Genomic DNA, 19,192 nt, shown 5'->3' with positions numbered 1-19,192 from the left:
GATCGAGTACGGTTAATTCACAAAAGTGCAATTCTTGTGGGTCTCTGGGCTGCCAAAGTCATCAAGGGCAAAAGCCTTCCAAGCTACGTGGGAGAATCCGTCCCTCGGCAGCTCAGTGCACTACTCACACTGGCGCTTCGGCATGGGGCTGCCCACGCGTGAAATCACTCCGTCGCCAATTAAAGTGTGCAAGGGATTGGGAGAAAGGGTAATAGTTTAATGGGCAACCCTTGTTCCAATTCCCCACAGCATTTTTCCAACTCATAGTGTGTCATATCATCATGCCCACATTTCCTAGAAATCCGGACAGACACTTAATTTCATTCACATCATTCTCTATTTCACTGCTAGGTGGTCATTCTCAAAGGTATGTCTGTAAATGGTAATCTCTCTTTCTTAAGCTCTGTAAGCTATATATACAAAGGACCCAGCAAATGTAGTGATGTGAGAGAAAAGTCCGGAGCAGGTAGATCCACGACCCATTTCTTCACAGACATATTGGAAAACCAAGCAAAAAGTGCTAGAAGCAATTTTTTAAAACCCCGAGAAAAAGGTCAGAGGTTTAGAGAAGCTGGGGAGAATTTCTTTGGGAAACTGGGCATTCAGAAGAGCTTGTTCAGACAGAGAACATTTGAAAGCCACACCCAAGCTCAGGAAAGATCTGAAAAGACCCTAAGCTTTCACCTCTGGCTGATCTCTCAGCTCAGCGCACCAGAAGTAAAGACTAACCTAGCACTGTAAGATTCCCAGTGAATGAGAACTGTAAGAATTCCAAAGAGTCAAAACAAACCTTCAAAAAGCAAGATTGGAGAGTAACCGACACTTCCTGATTTCAAACCTTACTACAAAGCCACGGTCATTAAAACAATGTGGGACTGGCATAGGATAGACACAGACCAATGGAGTAAGGCAGTCTGGAAATAAGCCCATCCATCTACTGTCAACCCATCTTTGACAAGTCTGACACCACCACTCAAGGAGGAAAAGAAGTCTGTTCAGCATCTTTACATGCAATATGATAAAGCTGGGGCACCACTCCACCCTTAATCTGATAAGGTCCTAGTAGCTACACTACAAGGGGGACATTTTCTAGTCATTTCAAGGGCTATAACTATTGTTTTAAGTATTTTCCTCAGTGTACAGTCGTTCAGTTAACATTTGCCATTATCTTTATGAGTCATTCCTTTGACTTGCTTAGGGCTTACCTTGCTGATTTTTTCTAGCTTCTTCAGACAGATACTGAAATAATTTTTCAATCTTTGAAAATTCTAATATATCCGCTTAGAGGCATACATGCTTCCCTCTGATCACTGATTCAGTTTTACCTTTTAATTTTGCAATGTTATAGTTTTAACCTGCTATATGCGTGGTGGGGTACTGGGTTCTGCGTTGTGCTACAAGGTCAGCAGTTTGAAAGATGAGGCTTTCCAGTCCCGCAGAGATGTCCAGTTTCAGAGACCCACAGGAACGGTTCTATACTGTCTTACAGGGTCTCTATGCATCCAAATCGACGCGAGGGCAGTGAGGTATCGTCGTTGACACTCAAAAATAATTTCAAATTTCCATTTTGTTATTTTCTTTGACATATATATATATATATATATATACACACCTATATATAGCAGTATACTGCTTAGAACCTCCATAGAGTTGGGGATTTGAAAGTCAATTTCTAATAAATTCTATGGTCGGTGAATGTATTATGAATTATTTCGATCTTTTGAAATCAAATGAGCTATGATGTAGAATCAGTTTGGATAATATTTTATGTGCATCTGAAAAGAATATGTGTTCTGTAACCATTGGTGCAAGGTTCTCTACACATGGCATAGGTTAAGCTTATTGGTGAGGTGTTTTTGTTCTAACCCTGATATATGCATTTACCGTATATATTCGAGGATAAGCTAACCCGAATATCAGCCGAGGCACCTAATCTTACCACAAAACTATATTAAAAATGTGCTGGAAAACTCAGCTTATACACAAGTATATATGGTAGTAAAAAGAAATGTTAAAATCTCCTACTATTGGTGGTGAGGAGTCCTGGTGATGCTGTGGGCTGCGAACCACAAGGGTGGTAGTTCAATTACCCCCGCAGCTCAGCAGCAGAAAGAGGAGGCTGTCTGCTCCTGGAAAGGTTCATAGTCTTGGAAACCCTCTCGAGGATTGCTATGAGTTGAAATGGGCTCAATAGCAATGCGTCGTCTGTTCCTTTGCTTGCTGTTGATTAGATTTTTCTGGTAGTAATTTTTTCACAAGTCATGCACCCATATAAACAATATGCTCCCACATACAGTGCTGGGTAGAGCATGTTTTATGAATAAATGGGGTAGTTGTGCATTTGGGAAAAATTGGTATCAGCTCTAATTTAGTTCATATTTACATAGTACATCTTGGTTTCAACTCTTATTATTATTATTTTATTTTAAGATGTCTCTTGAAGCAGACTGAGATTTTCAATCTGTCTGATGATCTTTATTTTTAAGTAGAATATTAATACAATTTACATGAAACATAATTATCTGACAACTTTGGGGTTCTTTCTATAAACTTTAATTGTTTAGTGCCCATTTTCTTTTCTGGCCTTCTTTTGGATTAATCAAAGATTCTTGAAATTTTTTCATCTATCTCCTTTATCAGCTTGTTGCTGTCCAGAAAACTTTATTCAGTGGCTACAGGATTGCAACATGCATCTTGATTTATGAGCATATGATAGAGACTATGAAGATAAAAAGAGAAAACAATCCAAGAAGCTGGCAATATGAAGAAGATCATCAGCTCAGGATTAGAGGAAGATGACTCAGGAACAATCTGTGACAGGCCGATGGCTCCACTTTGCTTGCTGAAAGTGAAGAGAACTTGATGCATTTAGTGTACAGATCAAACAACTACAGTCTCGGCATGGAATTTACTTCAGCATACAAGAAAACACCAATCTTTACAAACGACCAATCCGCAACATCATGATAAATGGAGAAACCAGTGAAATTATCAAGAATTTAATTTCACATGCACCCACCATCAACTCCAAGAAATTAAAAGACATGTCGCACAGGGGAAATTTGCTATGGAGCCCCTCTTTAAAGTGCTCCAAAGAAAAAGGTCACTTTGAGCCTGATTCAAGCCATCCTATCGTCAATCACCTCATATGCAAGTGAAGGTTTAACAATGAACAAGGAAAACAGAATGATGGATTCCTTTGAACTATGGTACTGGCACAGAACAGTAAACCGAGCATCCACTCCCAGAGGAATGCCCAAAATCTGTCTTTAAAGAAAGGAGGACAGCCAGGCTGCTCTTGAGACAGATAAAATAACATTCTTATCACTTTACAGGCAGTCTCAGATTTTGAGAACACTTAATTCCATTTGCCTGCCCACCTTTTGTGCTATAAACATGATATGATTATTCTTTGGTAGTCAAAATTAATTGACATACTGCCAAAATTAATTGACATCCTTTGTTACTCTTCTGGCTTCCATGTTTATTAGGAGAAATTAGCTTTTCATATTATTAATAGCAAGACACTATTTTTTCTCAAGCTGATTTTAGTATTTTCAGGTTTGCAGTTATTTTATTATCATTTGCCCAATATGTTTTTCTTTGTATTTATTCTGCTTTGCATTTAGTATTCCTTGAATTTGTAGTTTGATGTCTTTCTTAAATTTTAAAAACTCAGGTTTAAAAATAACCAAACCTCTCAGGTATTAACTTTTAAAATACTGTGTTTATCTCATGCATTCAATTTTATGTTTGCTAGACTTTTTAATAGCTCCCCGCACTTTTCTATATATCCCATCATTTTGATTGTTTATGCTTCAGTCAGGTTATTTCTTATTATCTTCTAGTTCGCTAAATTTGTTCTTCAGTGATGTCCTATCTGCTGTTGAACCTCTTCTCAGTTTCTTGATTTCCCCTCTGAGAACTACTTTAACCATTTCACTTGTAGCCTGGCAGGCAACACACATTAATGAATATCTGCAGAGTATATCATATTTGGTTCCCAAAGGTGAAAACACAGCAGGATTTGAATGAGCCCATTTTGCTCCCATTACCCACGGGCTCAAACTCCCAACAGTTGTGAGGCTGGTGCAAGGCTGGGCAGGACTTCCAGAAGGAAGCTGTGTGCCCATCGCAAGTCTGCCTGGCACAAAGGCGCCTGCACGACGACAAGCGGCAATTTTCAGAAGGGAAGGAGCTGCACAAGTGAAATCTAAATGAATGACCGCGTTCTATTTTGAGGAAACTAAGAACTTGAGATGGGTTAAATTAAATGACCACACTGTAGGTAATTTTTAAAAAATGTATAATGTTCCATGCTTTGTTTGGCTACATTTTAAAAGTATATGAAAAAAAAGATACTTACTCCCGCTCCTTTTCAGTCAGCTTGTCATTAATATTATCTTTGATTGTTGACCTCGATCCCTTGTGGATTACAGGGTATCTGAGGGGCACTTGCAGGAGAAAGGAGACCATGGAGACCAGGTGTGCGGTATAACCCAAGGCCACGGCAATGCTCCCGTCATCTTTTGCTGTAAGTGAGAAGACAGAGGAGGAGAAAGACATCATGTAATGGACACATGCAGTTATGAAGTAATGGAAACTTTTAAGAGATGTTATAAGCAATAAGCTAAATAAAATAGCAATCACTTATCTAAAGTACATGAATTGTATACAAATCTAAGCACATCAACAATACTTGTTACTTCATTTACTTACTACAATTAAAAATTAGTTCCTAGTAATTAATGCAATATAAAGAATATTTAATATATATCCTAAAAACCAGTTCTTAGAAAACTAATATATCCATTACTGTCTTTAAAGGGCAAATAGTACTTTTTGATGTGAAAATGAGTTGGGGAGGTTTAAGCATAATGCACAATGACAAGCAGTACTCATTTTACTCCATTGACAACTCCTAGGTAATAGAGAGAATCCTTCATTTGGAACTGAAGTGAAACAGCAATATTCCATCCTGATGGAGTATGTTCTTGACCTTGGTAAAGATAGTGTTGCAAAACTAAGTCTATTATGGTGACGAAGGTAACTATTTCCTACTCATGCAACTCTTGGCGAGAATGCATGTATCCTCAAGGCAGACAAAGCATGTAGCTTTTAAGAAGCCACAGATAACGACAGAGGAGGGCTCAAAGGATCAAGATGACCCTGGCTCAACTATTTTTCCATTTCGAAGCATGCCTTTGCCCTCAATCAGCAGTAGTATTTTTCACATTCTTCTCATATATTTGTACCTATGCCCTAAGTTCTTAGGATAGCAATGTCACTATAGCCATCTTTTCCCTCAGCAATTAGCAGTCACCCGTATTCTGCCAGGAACTGTCCTAATATGACAGTCAATCACTCACCAAAGGTTAGTAAACGGGGCACCTGGAGCATGCCATTTCCGTCAATTTACACACGAAGAAAAGCTTAGTGAACTTGACCAAAATAATACCCTCTGTGAATAGGTTAGCTTGATCCCAAAGATTCCATCCTTGCCCACCCTTAACCACTGTGTCTTTGTCTCTCAACTTGATACAGTACCTTAACTTAGGCAACTAGAATGCACTAAGCATATAACATATGTTATACCTTAGTTTCTCCACACTGTGCTAATAAGGACAAAGATGTCAGAGCAAAGCCTGTAAGCCCTCAGTGGTCTGGACCATGCTTGACGGAGAAAGAACTCTCAACCACTGCTTCTGGTTGGGTAAGAGACTATCTCAAAACAAACTCATGAAAACCCAATCAGCATGCACCTCAACTGACTGCCAAGTCGGTCCGTAAGTGACTTCAACGACTAATTACCGAGAGAGCACGGACTTTACCCACTCCACCCCTCCAACCAGAAGTACTAGTATAACATCATACTTCTGTTGACACATGTACTAGTCCTTCAGAGACTGGAGGTACCTTAGATTAAGACAACTTATAAACTCATCAGCACACAGCACTGAAGCTAAGAGAGACCCTAGACATCGCGGACTCCGACCCCATCCATGTCGAGAAGGGAACAGGGCATCTGGGGGTGGCGCACGCTGCAGTGGTCATAAATGGCTTGGTCAAAGCCACCTCAGTGAGAGCACTGTCCCTACGTAGCCCCTGGAGTCCCGGAGGGGTTTGTGAGTCCCTTAGAAGACTACTAAATTGTGCCTCATGCGTCTTATAAGGAATAGGCCATTTTCAAAGTCAGATGATCCCTAACAGGAAAAGGCCTTAGTCTTTAAGAACCTCCTTTTAAGGGACGAGGGAAGAAGAGAGGGGTTCAGTTTAGTTTGTACGCCCTAGATGTGGTGCTTCACACTGAACTGTCCTTCCCAAGATCACCTGCCAGAAAAGGGTGGGAGAACTTCTGGAAAGCAGCAACACCTCACAGCTAGCCTTCCAAGGCGTCCAAGCCGTCAAAGGCAAATGATGAGATGTCATTTAGAACTCTATTCACTGCTAAACACTTGAGCATCTACCTTTTCCCCCATTTACAGAGGGAGTGGTACTACAAAGTGACACCTGCATATTTTGATAATATATTCACATCAACATAAAGGGGATCCCAAAAGTCCATGGGGAAAAAAATTCTACCTGTCCACAAACTTTGGGAAGTCCCCTTGCACTTTAAAAGAAAATCAGGGTCTTAAACATCTTTTCCCTAGAAGGAGCAAAACAACTTTGTATGAATTTTAAAATAAAAAGGCATCTGAGAGAAGCCTACACGCAGAAATCAGACACCAAAAAGAAACAGCCCCAAATTGAAAATTGGCGAACAGGGAAACCAGCTCTGATTCCGGTTATTTGCACTCACCACGGGGTGTCCTGCCCCACCTATTACCACGTTCAGCTTGCTTCCCACTCTAGGCCACAGGCTCAGCCAGGGCCTCCCTGCTACACAGGGGCGTGTTGGATTTCCAGTACTGAAGCATTATATTAAAAAGCATTTTAAAAGGACCACGAGAGAAGCATTACAGGACCCAAGGGTATTCCAATACCCTGGAAAGGAAAACCACCTCCTGGTGGGGAAGTCACTTTCATCACCCCAAGACCACTGACCCTCCAGTGGGAAAACGTGAGCTCATGTGGTTAATTATGGCTATGGCTGGCCCTACAACCTCAGATGTCACGTGCTGTTGCCAATCACTTTAGCTGAAAAGCCAAAAGGTTTAAGGTTTCCAGCATTCCGAGATCTGAAAGCCCCTTTACCTGCCAAAGCCCAAACCTGGCTCTCTGGGGTGTGCTTTTCCAGTAAGCACTGGTGACGTCCCTCACACCTAATGTAGAGCAGGGCTTTGTGCTCCTCCCTAAGCGGCTCCGGGGGGAGAGAGGCCACGGCCGGTTTGTCGTTGAGAAGAAGTGGAGGGGGAATGGGGAGGAGCAGAGAGGAGCAGGAACAGACTGTGCGACTCAGGTGTGTGAGACAGAGCTCAGTTCCACTCATGCTTGAAGAGGCTTAGAGATAAAACCAACCCCGTTTCCTCTTAATAAACCTAGACATTTGAATGTATGATTTGAAGGAAGGTAGGCAGCCCTCAGAGCTGCAGCCCTCAGAGCTGCAGCTTTTGTGTCACTTTTCAGGCGATAAAAGCCACAGATATGCAATGTCCATTTCGAACATCGGAAAGGAACAAAAGGCTAGACAAGCTACTGATATTCAAATGCACCTGAAGACAAAAAGTGATCTAAAGGCTCTTACCATCCTGCTTACCATCCTGCCTTCTCCATCACCGAGGCAGCTGATCTGATAAGGGACCAAGCACCCACCGATCCCGATAGGGCCAAAGAGTTAAGCTCTACTCACGGCCACAGCATCAGGGAGACCCTGCTTGACATGCGGGCTCTCCTTTCCAAGAAACCACGCCTGCAGAAAGGGGAACCGACCGGGCCGGACATCTGGATCTCGTTACCACAGAAAGACGCTCGTGTTATGGACTCAGCAACGCACGCGCACACGCTTTTCTTGTTCAGAGCCAGATGTCGCGGTCAATGGAACTCAGAAGACTGCCCTTCCTTCACTGGACACCTCTCTCTGGTTATGGCCACGTCTCCCTGGCACGCTCTCGCCGTCCCTGGCCCATGTAGGAAAACACGTCAAGGTTGGGCCACTACGGGGACATTTCTCAACAGGGTCAACCCACGCAATGTGAAGTCAAGGGCAGCGAAATACCCGGAGGGTCATAGGCCGACCAGCTCTTACAGAACCCAACAGCTGCCAGAGGCCTGGTAAAGGTTCTCCACAGGAAGGAGGAAAACTGGGACCTGACAGTCATATTATGGGCTTCAAAAGGATGACTGCCACTCTGCCGCTGACTACTATGACTCTGGAAAACTCGACTAGTCTCCCACACAAGTCCCGAGAGAGGGTGGGTGTCATGCATGTGGCAGCGCTGAGCACGAAGTCACTGTTACTATTCATCCAACCTCAAACGTCCTGCTGCCTTCTTCCAGCAGCACACAGGTCACCTTTTAACACAGCTCAGGGATCCTCTGCTCTATAAAGTGTCGTCTGCTTCCCTCCAAATAAAATGATGGTCTCACTTCTTTGAGCTTCCAGGCACCTGGTAGAGGATAAACTTCTAAGTCCCTAACACACACACAAACACACACACACACACACACACAATGAATTCCCTATTTCTCGTTGGACTTGATTACGCGTCTGATGTTGTCGAATGGGCTGTGATCTCACAGAGGCAGGGTCAGTGGATGGCATGTAGCGGGCAGGCAATACACTGAGTAGATGGAGGTGCCTTGCAGAATGTTAGCATCAGATGTTAAAGTCTAATACTGCCACCCATGCTCACCGCCAGCCAGTCAATTCTGCCTCATAGCCTATGGACAGGGAGGAACGGCCTTGGGTTTCTGTGACTCCAACTCTTACCATGTGTAGAAAGCCTCTTCTTTCTCCCGTGGAGTGACTGGTGGTTTCAAACTCCTAACCACGATACCCCAGGGCGCCCTAACACTACCGATGTTTTCATGTTTTCTGATTCCTCAGAGCCGTGAGTAGGGCCTGCAATGAGCTAAATTGCATTCCCCAAGATGAACTGAGCTCCTACTTTGAGTACCTTTGGGTGTGACTTTATTTGGAAATAGGGTCTTTGCAGATAGAATGGGGTTAAGATGAGGTGATCAGGGTAGGCCCTAAGCCAATATGACTGGAGTCCTTATAGAAAGAGGAGGAGGGACGCTGACACACCGGGAGAATGCCATGCGAAGACGAAGGCAGAGACTGGAACGATGCAGGTATAAGCCAAGGACTGCCTGCAACCTCCAGAAACGAGGGAGGGGCAAGGCACAATTCTCCCTTGGAGACGCCTCTGAGAGAGCAAGGTCCTACTAATGTCTTCATTTGGGGCTTCTGGCCACCAGTACTGTGAGACTAAATGGCTGTTTTAAACCACTCCATTTGTGGTAATTTGCTATAGCAGCCCTAGGAAACTAACACATGTCCCTTGAGCAAAATTAAACATTTATTTCATTTATCTCCCATTTTTAATTTTCAGCAACTGCATTAAAAGGTAACACTAATGTTGAATGGCAAGGAGAGTACATTCATCTTGTTGGGAATTCTGGATGCACAGAGTTGTAAAAGCTCTGACAACTAGGAAACATAGCCCTCCAAGGCAAGCAACGACAGAATCATGAAACATCCCAGACCACCCCTCGCTGATATGCCTCCTTCCCTCATGCCTCCCTTCAAACCGATTTGTATTTAGAAGCCAGTGATTATTTGAGAAAAATAAATGTCATGTCATCCCCTTTTTTGAAGCCTTGGAGGTACTCAGTCCACTGAGAATATATATTAGCTCCTTACAATGGCCTCCATGTACCTCCTTTGATGTGACTCTTTCCTTTGCTCACTTGCTCTGGCCACATGGTCTAGCCCATTGTCTGACTGTCTGTCTCTTGCAGCTCGTCCCAATCACAGTGAAACCTGGGAGAGATGGAACTCGACAGGACTGTCTTGCTTTGCCAGTTTCATAAGTTTTCTGTCTTGACAGGGGTCAGTCTCACCACTTTTCTGTTGTTCGTTTTAGTGGAAAACATTCACATGCTCATTCTCAGATGTGTTTCTGCTGTAGAGAGTCTTGCTTTCATCGGTTTTGCTATATATTTATTGAATACGTAATGAGTTGGACTCGACATGGAGAAAGTGGCTTTGGGGATTACAATATGTGACAGGTTTTATGACATCTTGACTGGTCCAGGAATCTCAGTGGTTTGGCAGCTGAAGGTTAGTAATCCTCTATGATGTGAGCTAAAACAATTTAATCAACTCCATAATGGGATCTGCTATGAGCAGCCAAACAATTATAAGTAACCCCCTAATTCAGGCTACAGCTTTGATGCAAATAAAAGGAAGTCTCTGTGTGGTGTGACTAACTTTCTATATAAGTAGATGCCGTGGGAAAGGTTACTTGACATTTGTTGGGTCTGGACACTGCATTTGGCTTGTCAGCCTCTGGTTCTTTAGACTTGAATCGTGGCATGCCATACTGCCTGGTGATCCCAGGAGCCATCAGTGGTCTGCATCTAATCTTCTGATCTTGGATTCATTCACTTCTCTTACTAGATCATAAGCCTCACCTGCAAACCTTTCACTCACCCACCGCTGCAGCCACCAATGTGCACCAGCTCCCAAAGCTATTTTGAGTCAGGAGAAGCCTCCAACTTAACACCTGACCCACAACTTTCCTACTTCTACAACTGTATGAGAGCCACTTTCTTGATATAAAGTCAATCATTCATATTCTATACACACAAATTCATAAGGGTTACTCCCTTTGCTTCTCTAGAGAATCCAGTCTAACACACACACACACACACACACACCTCCATATACTTACCTACCTACATACACATAACACATTCAGTCATTATAAAAAAATCAGAGATGTAGATATTCTCTCATTTTGTAAGTGATTAAAGGATATCCCTAAAATACATATATTTTTTCTCCCCTATCCTAAAACTCTCTTTGTCTAGACATGCCACACTCCATTTTCCATCATGGCTTTTGCATTTGCTGCCCTCTCTTCTAGAAATGCTCCTTCTCCACGTCTAGCATGCTCGCTCCTTCTCAGCCTTCATAGCTCATGCTAAATATCCCCCAGAGAGGTGGCTCTGATTGCTCTATCTACAGTGTTCTTTGGTGCCGAGGAGTCACCTGTGAGTTGTTGTTCGGTACCATCGAGTCAGTTCTGATTCAGAGTGGCCCTGTGTACAACAGAATGTGACACCCCTATCCTGCACCAGACTCACAATGTTTTGGTTTGAGCCACTGTTCCCGCCACTGGGTCGGTCCGTCTCAATTCCGAGGCGGTTCCCACTATTAGCTATGATTGTGTACTCCATGATTAAAACTTGTTTATTGATTGTCATCCTCAACAGGCTGAGGGAGAAGACAGGTTTCCGTTGTTCACTGCTAGACCCTCACAATCCAGCAGTGACCCATGGAAGTTCAAGAATATTTTTTGAATAAATGATCTGTTCCCAGGACTCAAGGTATGCAATTCATGTCTGTTAACCCAATGGATGTGGGGGGGGGGGGTGGTGGAATGAGCTGGGAGCTTTACGACACCACAACTTTACCTAAAATTAGTATCAACACACATGTGGACAAGTCTAAGCTAGGTCATTACTTAGTGTTGCCTCAAGTAAGTCATTAAGCAGCTCTACTTCTCATCGTACACATTGAAAAATGAGGATTATACCACCTTTCTTAGTGGGTTTCTTTGGTTTTGTGAGGATGACAGATAAGTCATATACAGCATTCTTCCAAACCCAAACGTAGTGCTCGTAAGTCCCTGGTGAGGGCTTCCCAAGCTTTGCAAATCTTTACGGGAGCAGACAGTCTCATCTTTCTCCTGTGGAGCAGCTGGTGGGTTTGAACCACAGATTTTGCAGTTAGCAGTCCAAGGCTTACTTACAGAGAGAGGACAAGTGTTAGCTTGGGTCTACAAACGAGCCCTAGTGGCACACTGGATTCACCATTAGGCTGCTAACGGAAAGGCTGGGCCTCAAACGCCCACTGCTTTGGAAACTCTGTGAAGCAGTTCCACTCGTCCTACAGGGTTGCTGTAAGTCAGAGCTGATGTGATGGCAGTAGGTTTTGTTTTGGGCTTGGTCTTGAGTGAACAGCACAAATGGAAACCAGAATGTGATGGTAAATATGTAGGAGAAGTTATGCAGGATGAGTTCCACAGCTCTATTGGCTACAATGTGGGCCTGGGAGGTCATGTTCCTGCCAATTCGTTTGACCATCAATCTCGTCTGTTTTCCAGATGATGTTAAATTCTATTTAATCTTCAAAACAACCATGTGTGGCAGGTAGGATGTAAATATTCATACTATAGATTAAGCAATCAACTCAACGTTCTATGACCTGCTCTAAATTACCTGGTCTGTAGAAGAGTAAGCAGGCCTGGGACACTGGCTTCCCTCCCCTGGGTCATCAGCATGTCAAGCTGCCTCAATTCCTTCAGGATTACACGAGACAAGGAAATGTCCCAACTACTTGCTGTAGGACCCAGAAACCCTTGTTAAAAGTCAAATCGTCTTAAATGGTGGTGTGGTGGTTGAGCAATTCTGATTCATGATCACAAACAGACCCCAAAATATCCACAATAGTCACCTCATAGAAAAATGGAAGCAGCCTGATCAAAATGAGCAATGCTTTCTTCTTGAGTAATTTTGTCTCAAATACATAATGTACTAGCTTCAGGAATAATCCACAGAGACATCCAAGAGACCTTAAAACATGGTTTAGACTAGGAATCTTAAAAGTTATTCAACTAAGAAAAATATTCTTTTGTTGCTCTTCTCTCAACCACACATAAGTTTCATGAGATAAAGTAAGAGACTTTAGTACTATCCTGAATCATACTGCCTGATTTTCTTAAAGGTCATTTAAAAACCATTTTCAAGTTTAAGGATAGAATTCTGTTTTGGACCACAATTAGCCCAAATCGTCTCTCTATTTTTCATCAGGGAAATGGACTCTCTCTATTTCCAATTGAGAAAGGGCAGAAGTTCCAAAAGTCTTCTGGACAAAGCACAAGGTAAACAATTTCAACATGTCTCCATCCCCACTCCCCCTCCTTCTATGACTACACACACATAGTACACACACCAAATCTATAGACGGAAAAGAAGACATAAAATACCTTGAAAGTCCTCAGAATTGGGCAACTTGACCCCACATACGAAGTAATCTTTATGGTCGTTCTGCAAATTTTACCAGAGAATGAAATTAATAAATATAGACAAAGCCACCGCCGTTGATTTGCTTCTGACTCGTAGCGACCCTACAGGTCACAGTAGGCTGACTGTCCGTAGGCTGTGATCTTTCTGGAAGCGGCCTGGCCCATCTTCCTGTCGCTGAGCAGCTGGGGCATTTGAATCACTAACCTCGGTGAGGAGCCTCAGTCAGGAGCACCCTGACCACACACAGTCAGGCTCCTTCACCTGCATACCTACATACGAAGGGACGTATACAGGTCTGGAAAACAGCTTTACCTTTTAATTCCACCCTTGCCCCTGCACACACATCCCTCTCAAAGAGATTGTCAGAAAATCTCCGTAGGCTCAGTGAGGACTCCGACATGACTCTTGCTGAAGCTGGGTGTTGAGTAGCACAGGGTACCTCATTACACTAGCCCTCTCTGTTTGCATGGGCCGGACATTTTCTTTAAGAAAACCATCCAAAATGCCATGTTCAAGCAGAAAACACCATGTGCAATTTATCATAAGAATCTTTTTGTTCACCAGTTAATCTCTATAAAACCTAAAAATCCCATGTGGGTTTATACAAGATCCTCTGAACAATCTCAAATCCTATCAGTGTTCCTCTCTTAAATTATATTTTAAATTATATTTTCAGTCAAGAGAAAACAAAGAAAACAATCAAACAGAATATTTGGTTCTCTTAGGGAAAAATTCTAATCAGTTTTGTTGAAGTTTTACTATTTTGCACTTAATAAGAATCTAGGCTTGACAACATCCTGGCAGTGATTCTAGGAATATCTTATTATTTTTTAGAATAAAAGTGAGCATTTAATGTCATCAGAGTTTGATTCTTCTACACACCAGATTCTTGTTCAAACGACATTTGACACCTCAGATGGCACAAAACGTCAGAGGTCTTAGCTAGCAAACAATGTCTTCTCACTGGAAATGGCACGCAGCTTAATGGATTCCTGTCACCTGTTTGTGAGAACAAGAACTTCCTTTTCTGGACTGTTCTCCAGGCAGCCTGCTTTCTAAGAATATCATAAGCAGCACCAACAAATAAAAATAGGTTTATGTTTTAGAGCAGTGCACATGTCACTGCGTATGTCTGCCTATGTATAACAGAAATGGTGGCCGTGGCTCATTGGGTGGCTGAAAAGAGACTAAAGAAAATGAGTGCACACCACCACAGCTGCATTTATTTTAGAAAAAAGATACTCTAAAACTGAGGCCAGACCAATCCAAACCCAAAGGGATAATAGCTTCTGAATGAGTTGCCTCATAGCACCCGATTAAGCCAAAGCAATGGGTGTGTCACTGGGAGGAATTTCAAACTGGAATACTTTTTTTACAATCAAATATCTCTTCAGAAGACTGAAAACTTACCAAATCAATAGGATAAATGTAGGAAAGTTCCGATAGCAATTGCTTGCATCGAATTGTCAACTGGGCATTGGTCTTCAAAAAAAGTTCTCTAGTAAGTAAAGAGAAAAACATATTTATTAAAAAGAAAAAGAAAACAAGCTCAGATGCTGTCTCATATTAATTTTCTAACATTCATGTCTGCATAACAGATATAGAGGAATAAATGGTCTGTAAGAGGCCAAAGAAACTAGGAGAGGCAAGAATAATAGTTACCACGAGTCTTGGCCTATCTCCAAATGCTGCCAATCAAGCTAGCTAACAATCAAGTTGAGGGGCACTGGGTGTGCCTGGAGCCATATTGTGAGATATCAAACTGCCATCACGTTCATTCAGACTCACAGCAACCCCTTGGGTTTAAGAGGCTGTAGCTTATTATAGGAACCAAAAGTCTCCTCTTTCTCCCAGCTAAGAGATAGAGAAGGTGCAAATAACATTGGCTATGTGCCTACTAAGGAGCCCTGGGGGCAGAGTTAGGCTGCTAAACCCAAGGTCAGCAGTTTGAAAGGACCAGCCACTCCTAGGGAGGAAGGCAAGGCTTTCTACTCCCATGAGCGGTTGCCATCTCAGAACCCCCAGGGAGGAGGTTCTGCCCCGCCTATGGGCTTGCTGTGAGTTGGAATGGACGCAATGGCCGTGAAGTTGGTTGGGTGGTTGTGCCTGCTATGTCCCAGGCACTCTACAAATGGTCTTATTTAACTGTCACAACAATTCTATCAGGCTGGTGTTACTAGACTGTATTACAAACCAGAAATGAGATTTAGAGGCTTGAGTAAGCAGACCAAGGTCTCAAACCACTTTTTATTCTCTAACTGGCTTTGACGGTTAGTTGTGCCAACCACTATTCAATAGGAGGCCAAGCTTTCAAGGAAGGTCTATAAGGTATCACTTCAAAATAGAATAGTACTGTATATACTCGAGTAAAAGCAGACCCAAATATCAGCTGAGGTACCTAATCTTACCTCAAAAACAGCATAAAAATTGTGCTGAAAAACTCGGCTTATACACAAGTATATATGGTGGTACGGTTTTCACTCACAACTACATCTAAAAAATAAGCTGCTGTCATGTTTAAAAGGGGGGGAAAGTTAAAAAGAACAACAATAAAAATTATGGAACGAAATCACCCAGTTCTTTTCTTGAACTATTTAGGAAACATGAGTATCATATAAAATACCCATAGAAAAAATTACCTTCGCATCTGTGTGAACAATTTTACAGAGAATTTAGGAGAAGCTGTAAGTAAGTCCATGCAGAATGGGGAAGCTGCTGCATAATGCAGAGAGCACTGACAATGTAAATAGTGTGTATTCCTGGCTTTGCTAAGAAATTGGACAAGCAGTAACCTCCAGACCCGAACTTTCCTATCTGCAAGAGGAGAGAATGTGAGCAGATGGTCTCTGTAATTCCTTCCAGGTTTGGCATTCTGGAGTACTCAATTGCTCAGGTTTCTTGAAAAAAATGCAAGATGGGAAGACTTTCCAGGAAAAGTGAAGTAAAGATGAGCAAAGTATAAAAGCGGCAACAAATCAAGTATGTGCTATAAAAAATAAGGAGAAAAACTACTAGCATTTGTCACATGAATGGTAGGAGAGAATAAAATTAACCTTCACAATATATGTATGCACACACACACTCAGTGGATATATATATATATATATATATATATATATATGTATATATATATATATATACATATACATAGACAATCACCCTCTGCCACTGAGTTGTTTCAGACTCTAGAGACTCTATGTAAAGCTTCTGAGATTATACATCTTTATGGTAGCAAACAGCTTCATCTTTCTCCCACAGAGTGGCTGGTTGGTTTGAACCAGAACCTTGTGGTTAGCAGATCAACGCCTAACCCACAGTGCCAACTGACTTAAGGGTGCAGCAAAAGAATCCTCATTTTAACAGACAAAAGTATGGTAAAAATATTTTAGTTAGAGAAGTCTGATAGTCTTGATGACATCATGGGTTACCATGTGAGGTAGTTAGTTTATTGGCTGATTAAACACATGTGGGGTTAATTGAAGGGCAGAGAGATATATGGCTCAGTGAGCCTCGCCTTTCTAGTTCTTGGGTCTCTTTCTTTTTGATGGTCAGACCAGGCTGCAGCTGTGTTAGCCAGCTCCCTGCTTTAGCTGGCAAGGCTCACTTCCTGTGAGACATCCCTGAGAGGCCACATGGACCTATCCTGATGCAGCCCTGGGTGCTGGAGCACCCGTGTGGAGACCCCTGCCAGCGCTGAGATGCTTACACACTCACTGACTTGGCTTTCCTCCTGCAGTCAGTGTCACTGTGTCTGTTTTGTGAGATGGAGGAGGACTTTGTGGATTGGTGTTGGACATATGGGTTAATGTTTGACGTGTGGACTTGGGCAGAACTGGGTTGGGATGTTTTCTTGATGCACACTTAACCTTTATATAAAACTCTTACACATGAGTTTCTGTGGATTTGTTTCTCTAAAGTACCCCGACTAACACATCATGTTTGGTTTCTAACCTCGGGGTCAGCAGTTCAAATTCACCAGATGCTCCAAGGGGAAAAGATCGGAATTTCTGCTTCTGTCCTAGAGGGATGTTGTGAATTAGAATCAGCTCAATTGCAATGAGTTTTCTTTCTTTTATTTTTTTTTAAAGCAATGAGTTTTCATGAAAGTGAGACAGTCATACGGACAATGAACTAGAAAGATGGAGAAACTGATGTTAGAGATAATCTAGGAAGCTGTGCTGAGGTGATTCTAATCAGCTACTGAGAAGGAGAAATAATTCTGAAGAAAAGCTATAAACCACAACATTGGTGGGGAGGGAAGGGCAATGAGATGCCCTTGATTAAGCCTCAGTGGTGAGGCCTTGCCAACTTGAAGAGCAGGCTCTGTTTCTGTGCCCTTGTCTGGAAGCTCTCAATGGTGCTCTGTAGCCGAGCGCAACGGTCACAAAACCAATCTGCGCCGATGTGAGGGGCCTAAGGTGGGGCAGAGTCGACTGTGTTCCCCAAGGTTTTCAGGGGATCCCCTGGTCTTTCTTCCTGTGAGCCTTTGTATGCAACACCCAGCGACTCCGCATAACTTCATAAATACTTCTTGAATAAATACATGTGATGCTGACATGTGTGGAATATAAACCAATACCAGCAATATTGAAAGAATGCTACTTCTCCAAATCTTAGCTCCAAAGGAAACCCAATACTCATAGCAACTATTCTCAGCGTTCCACTTACCTTTGTGCAGTGCACTCTTTCCTCAACTCGTTTAGGGATTCCTTCTGGAGTTGAAGCTTGAGGTGTTCCGTTGAAAATGCATTTCCTAGAGAGAGATTGAAGGAAACAATTCCAGATTTTGCATTGCTAGTGAATGCTCAGCCTCAACCACACAGGCAGGCCTGAACTGATTGAGCATGAAGGGAAACGAGTAGACTTAGAGGGCACAGTAGGTTGTGTATAGAGGTCTTCCAGGGAGATGAATTTTCACACAAGTCATTCTTGGTTGTTATTGTTGTTAGCTTCTATCAAGTGGGTCCCTGTCTCATGACAGCCCCATGGAGCAGAGTAGAACTTCTTTCAACGGTTTTCTTGGCTGTAATCTTTATGGAAGCCCTTTGCCAGGCCCATGTCTCTAACACGAGCCAAATGAACAGAATTCTAAGCCTCCCTGCTGATAGATTTCTGAATTGCCTACCAAAGAATCCTGACGGGATTTCCAAATTCAGACAACTTCATTTAAAGAAAAAGCAATAGATTTCTTTGGACCATAAGTGCTACATAACATTAGTGAGGAAGAAAAAGCAGAGCAGGGAAAAGCTCCCTCTATAGCACAGCTGCTTAGACCCGCAGCCTCAGACATTCCAACTCATGAGGACCCCACGCGTGTCAGAGTAGAACTGTGCTCCATAAGCTGATTACTCCTTTCTTCAGAGATGGCTCGAGCTAGACTCGAACTTTCATTAGCAGTATGATTTCATAACCCCTTTTAGATGGACACCACTGGCCCCAGCACACATGTACTTTCAGCAGAAAGTACTAGAATTCCACCTCGATGGATAGTTACATTATTTTTTGTCTACAGTAAATTCAACCTGTGGTAAACTGAAATTTCATAATATGGCTCTTCCATTCTTAGTCCTTTTTGGGTATGGATCGTAAATTCTAGCTTCCTATGCCTATGGCTATAATCCCATCTTGGAGGGAGTCCCCTAGTGTGCTAATTGACAGGACGCAATTAAAATGTGTTCAGGATGTTCACCTTACTAGAGGGTGTGAATCAAGTCGCACCCTTTATTCCCTTGTCTGCTGATAAGACAAAAAACATACCCCCATCAAAGCCAGTCTTTTATGAATTCCCAGAATCATCAAGGAATAAGAGCCATGTGTGGAGCACATTCAAAATCCCTGCCTAAAGTAGTAGAGGCCGAACCCAGAGGCCACAGCACAGAGATCATGGGATAGAACAGAGGAGCCACGTTGAGACAGCAGAGTGCTGCACCCCCAAGACTGTGAGAAAGTGGAGTGGGCGTGCAGAGTGGGTGCTCCTGACTTGTGGTATGCT

At 42.6% G+C, this 19,192-nt stretch overlaps 1 protein-coding gene across 5 annotated transcripts in view; it reads right to left on the bottom strand.

The window, feature by feature from the left end:
* Positions 1 to 19,192, bottom strand: part of UVRAG (UV radiation resistance associated) — a 276,222-nt gene that overhangs the window by 106,262 nt on the left and 150,768 nt on the right. For all 5 annotated transcript variants that reach the window (XM_075546293.1, XM_075546292.1, XM_075546294.1 and 2 more), the window contains 4 exons: positions 17,869 to 17,953; positions 14,611 to 14,698; positions 13,161 to 13,221; positions 4,367 to 4,532 (listed from right to left, as the gene is read on the bottom strand). In XM_075546293.1, coding sequence (XP_075402408.1) covers positions 4,367 to 4,532; positions 13,161 to 13,221; positions 14,611 to 14,698; positions 17,869 to 17,953 — 400 coding nt within the window. The remainder of the gene's footprint in view (positions 1 to 4,366; positions 4,533 to 13,160; positions 13,222 to 14,610; positions 14,699 to 17,868; positions 17,954 to 19,192) is intronic.

Source organism: Tenrec ecaudatus, chromosome 4, assembly GCF_050624435.1.
Source record: "Tenrec ecaudatus isolate mTenEca1 chromosome 4, mTenEca1.hap1, whole genome shotgun sequence".
NCBI lineage: Eukaryota > Metazoa > Chordata > Mammalia > Afrosoricida > Tenrecidae > Tenrec > Tenrec ecaudatus.
The sequence above is the reverse complement of the archived record's forward strand: the minus strand, read 5'-3'. Positions and strand labels throughout refer to the sequence as shown.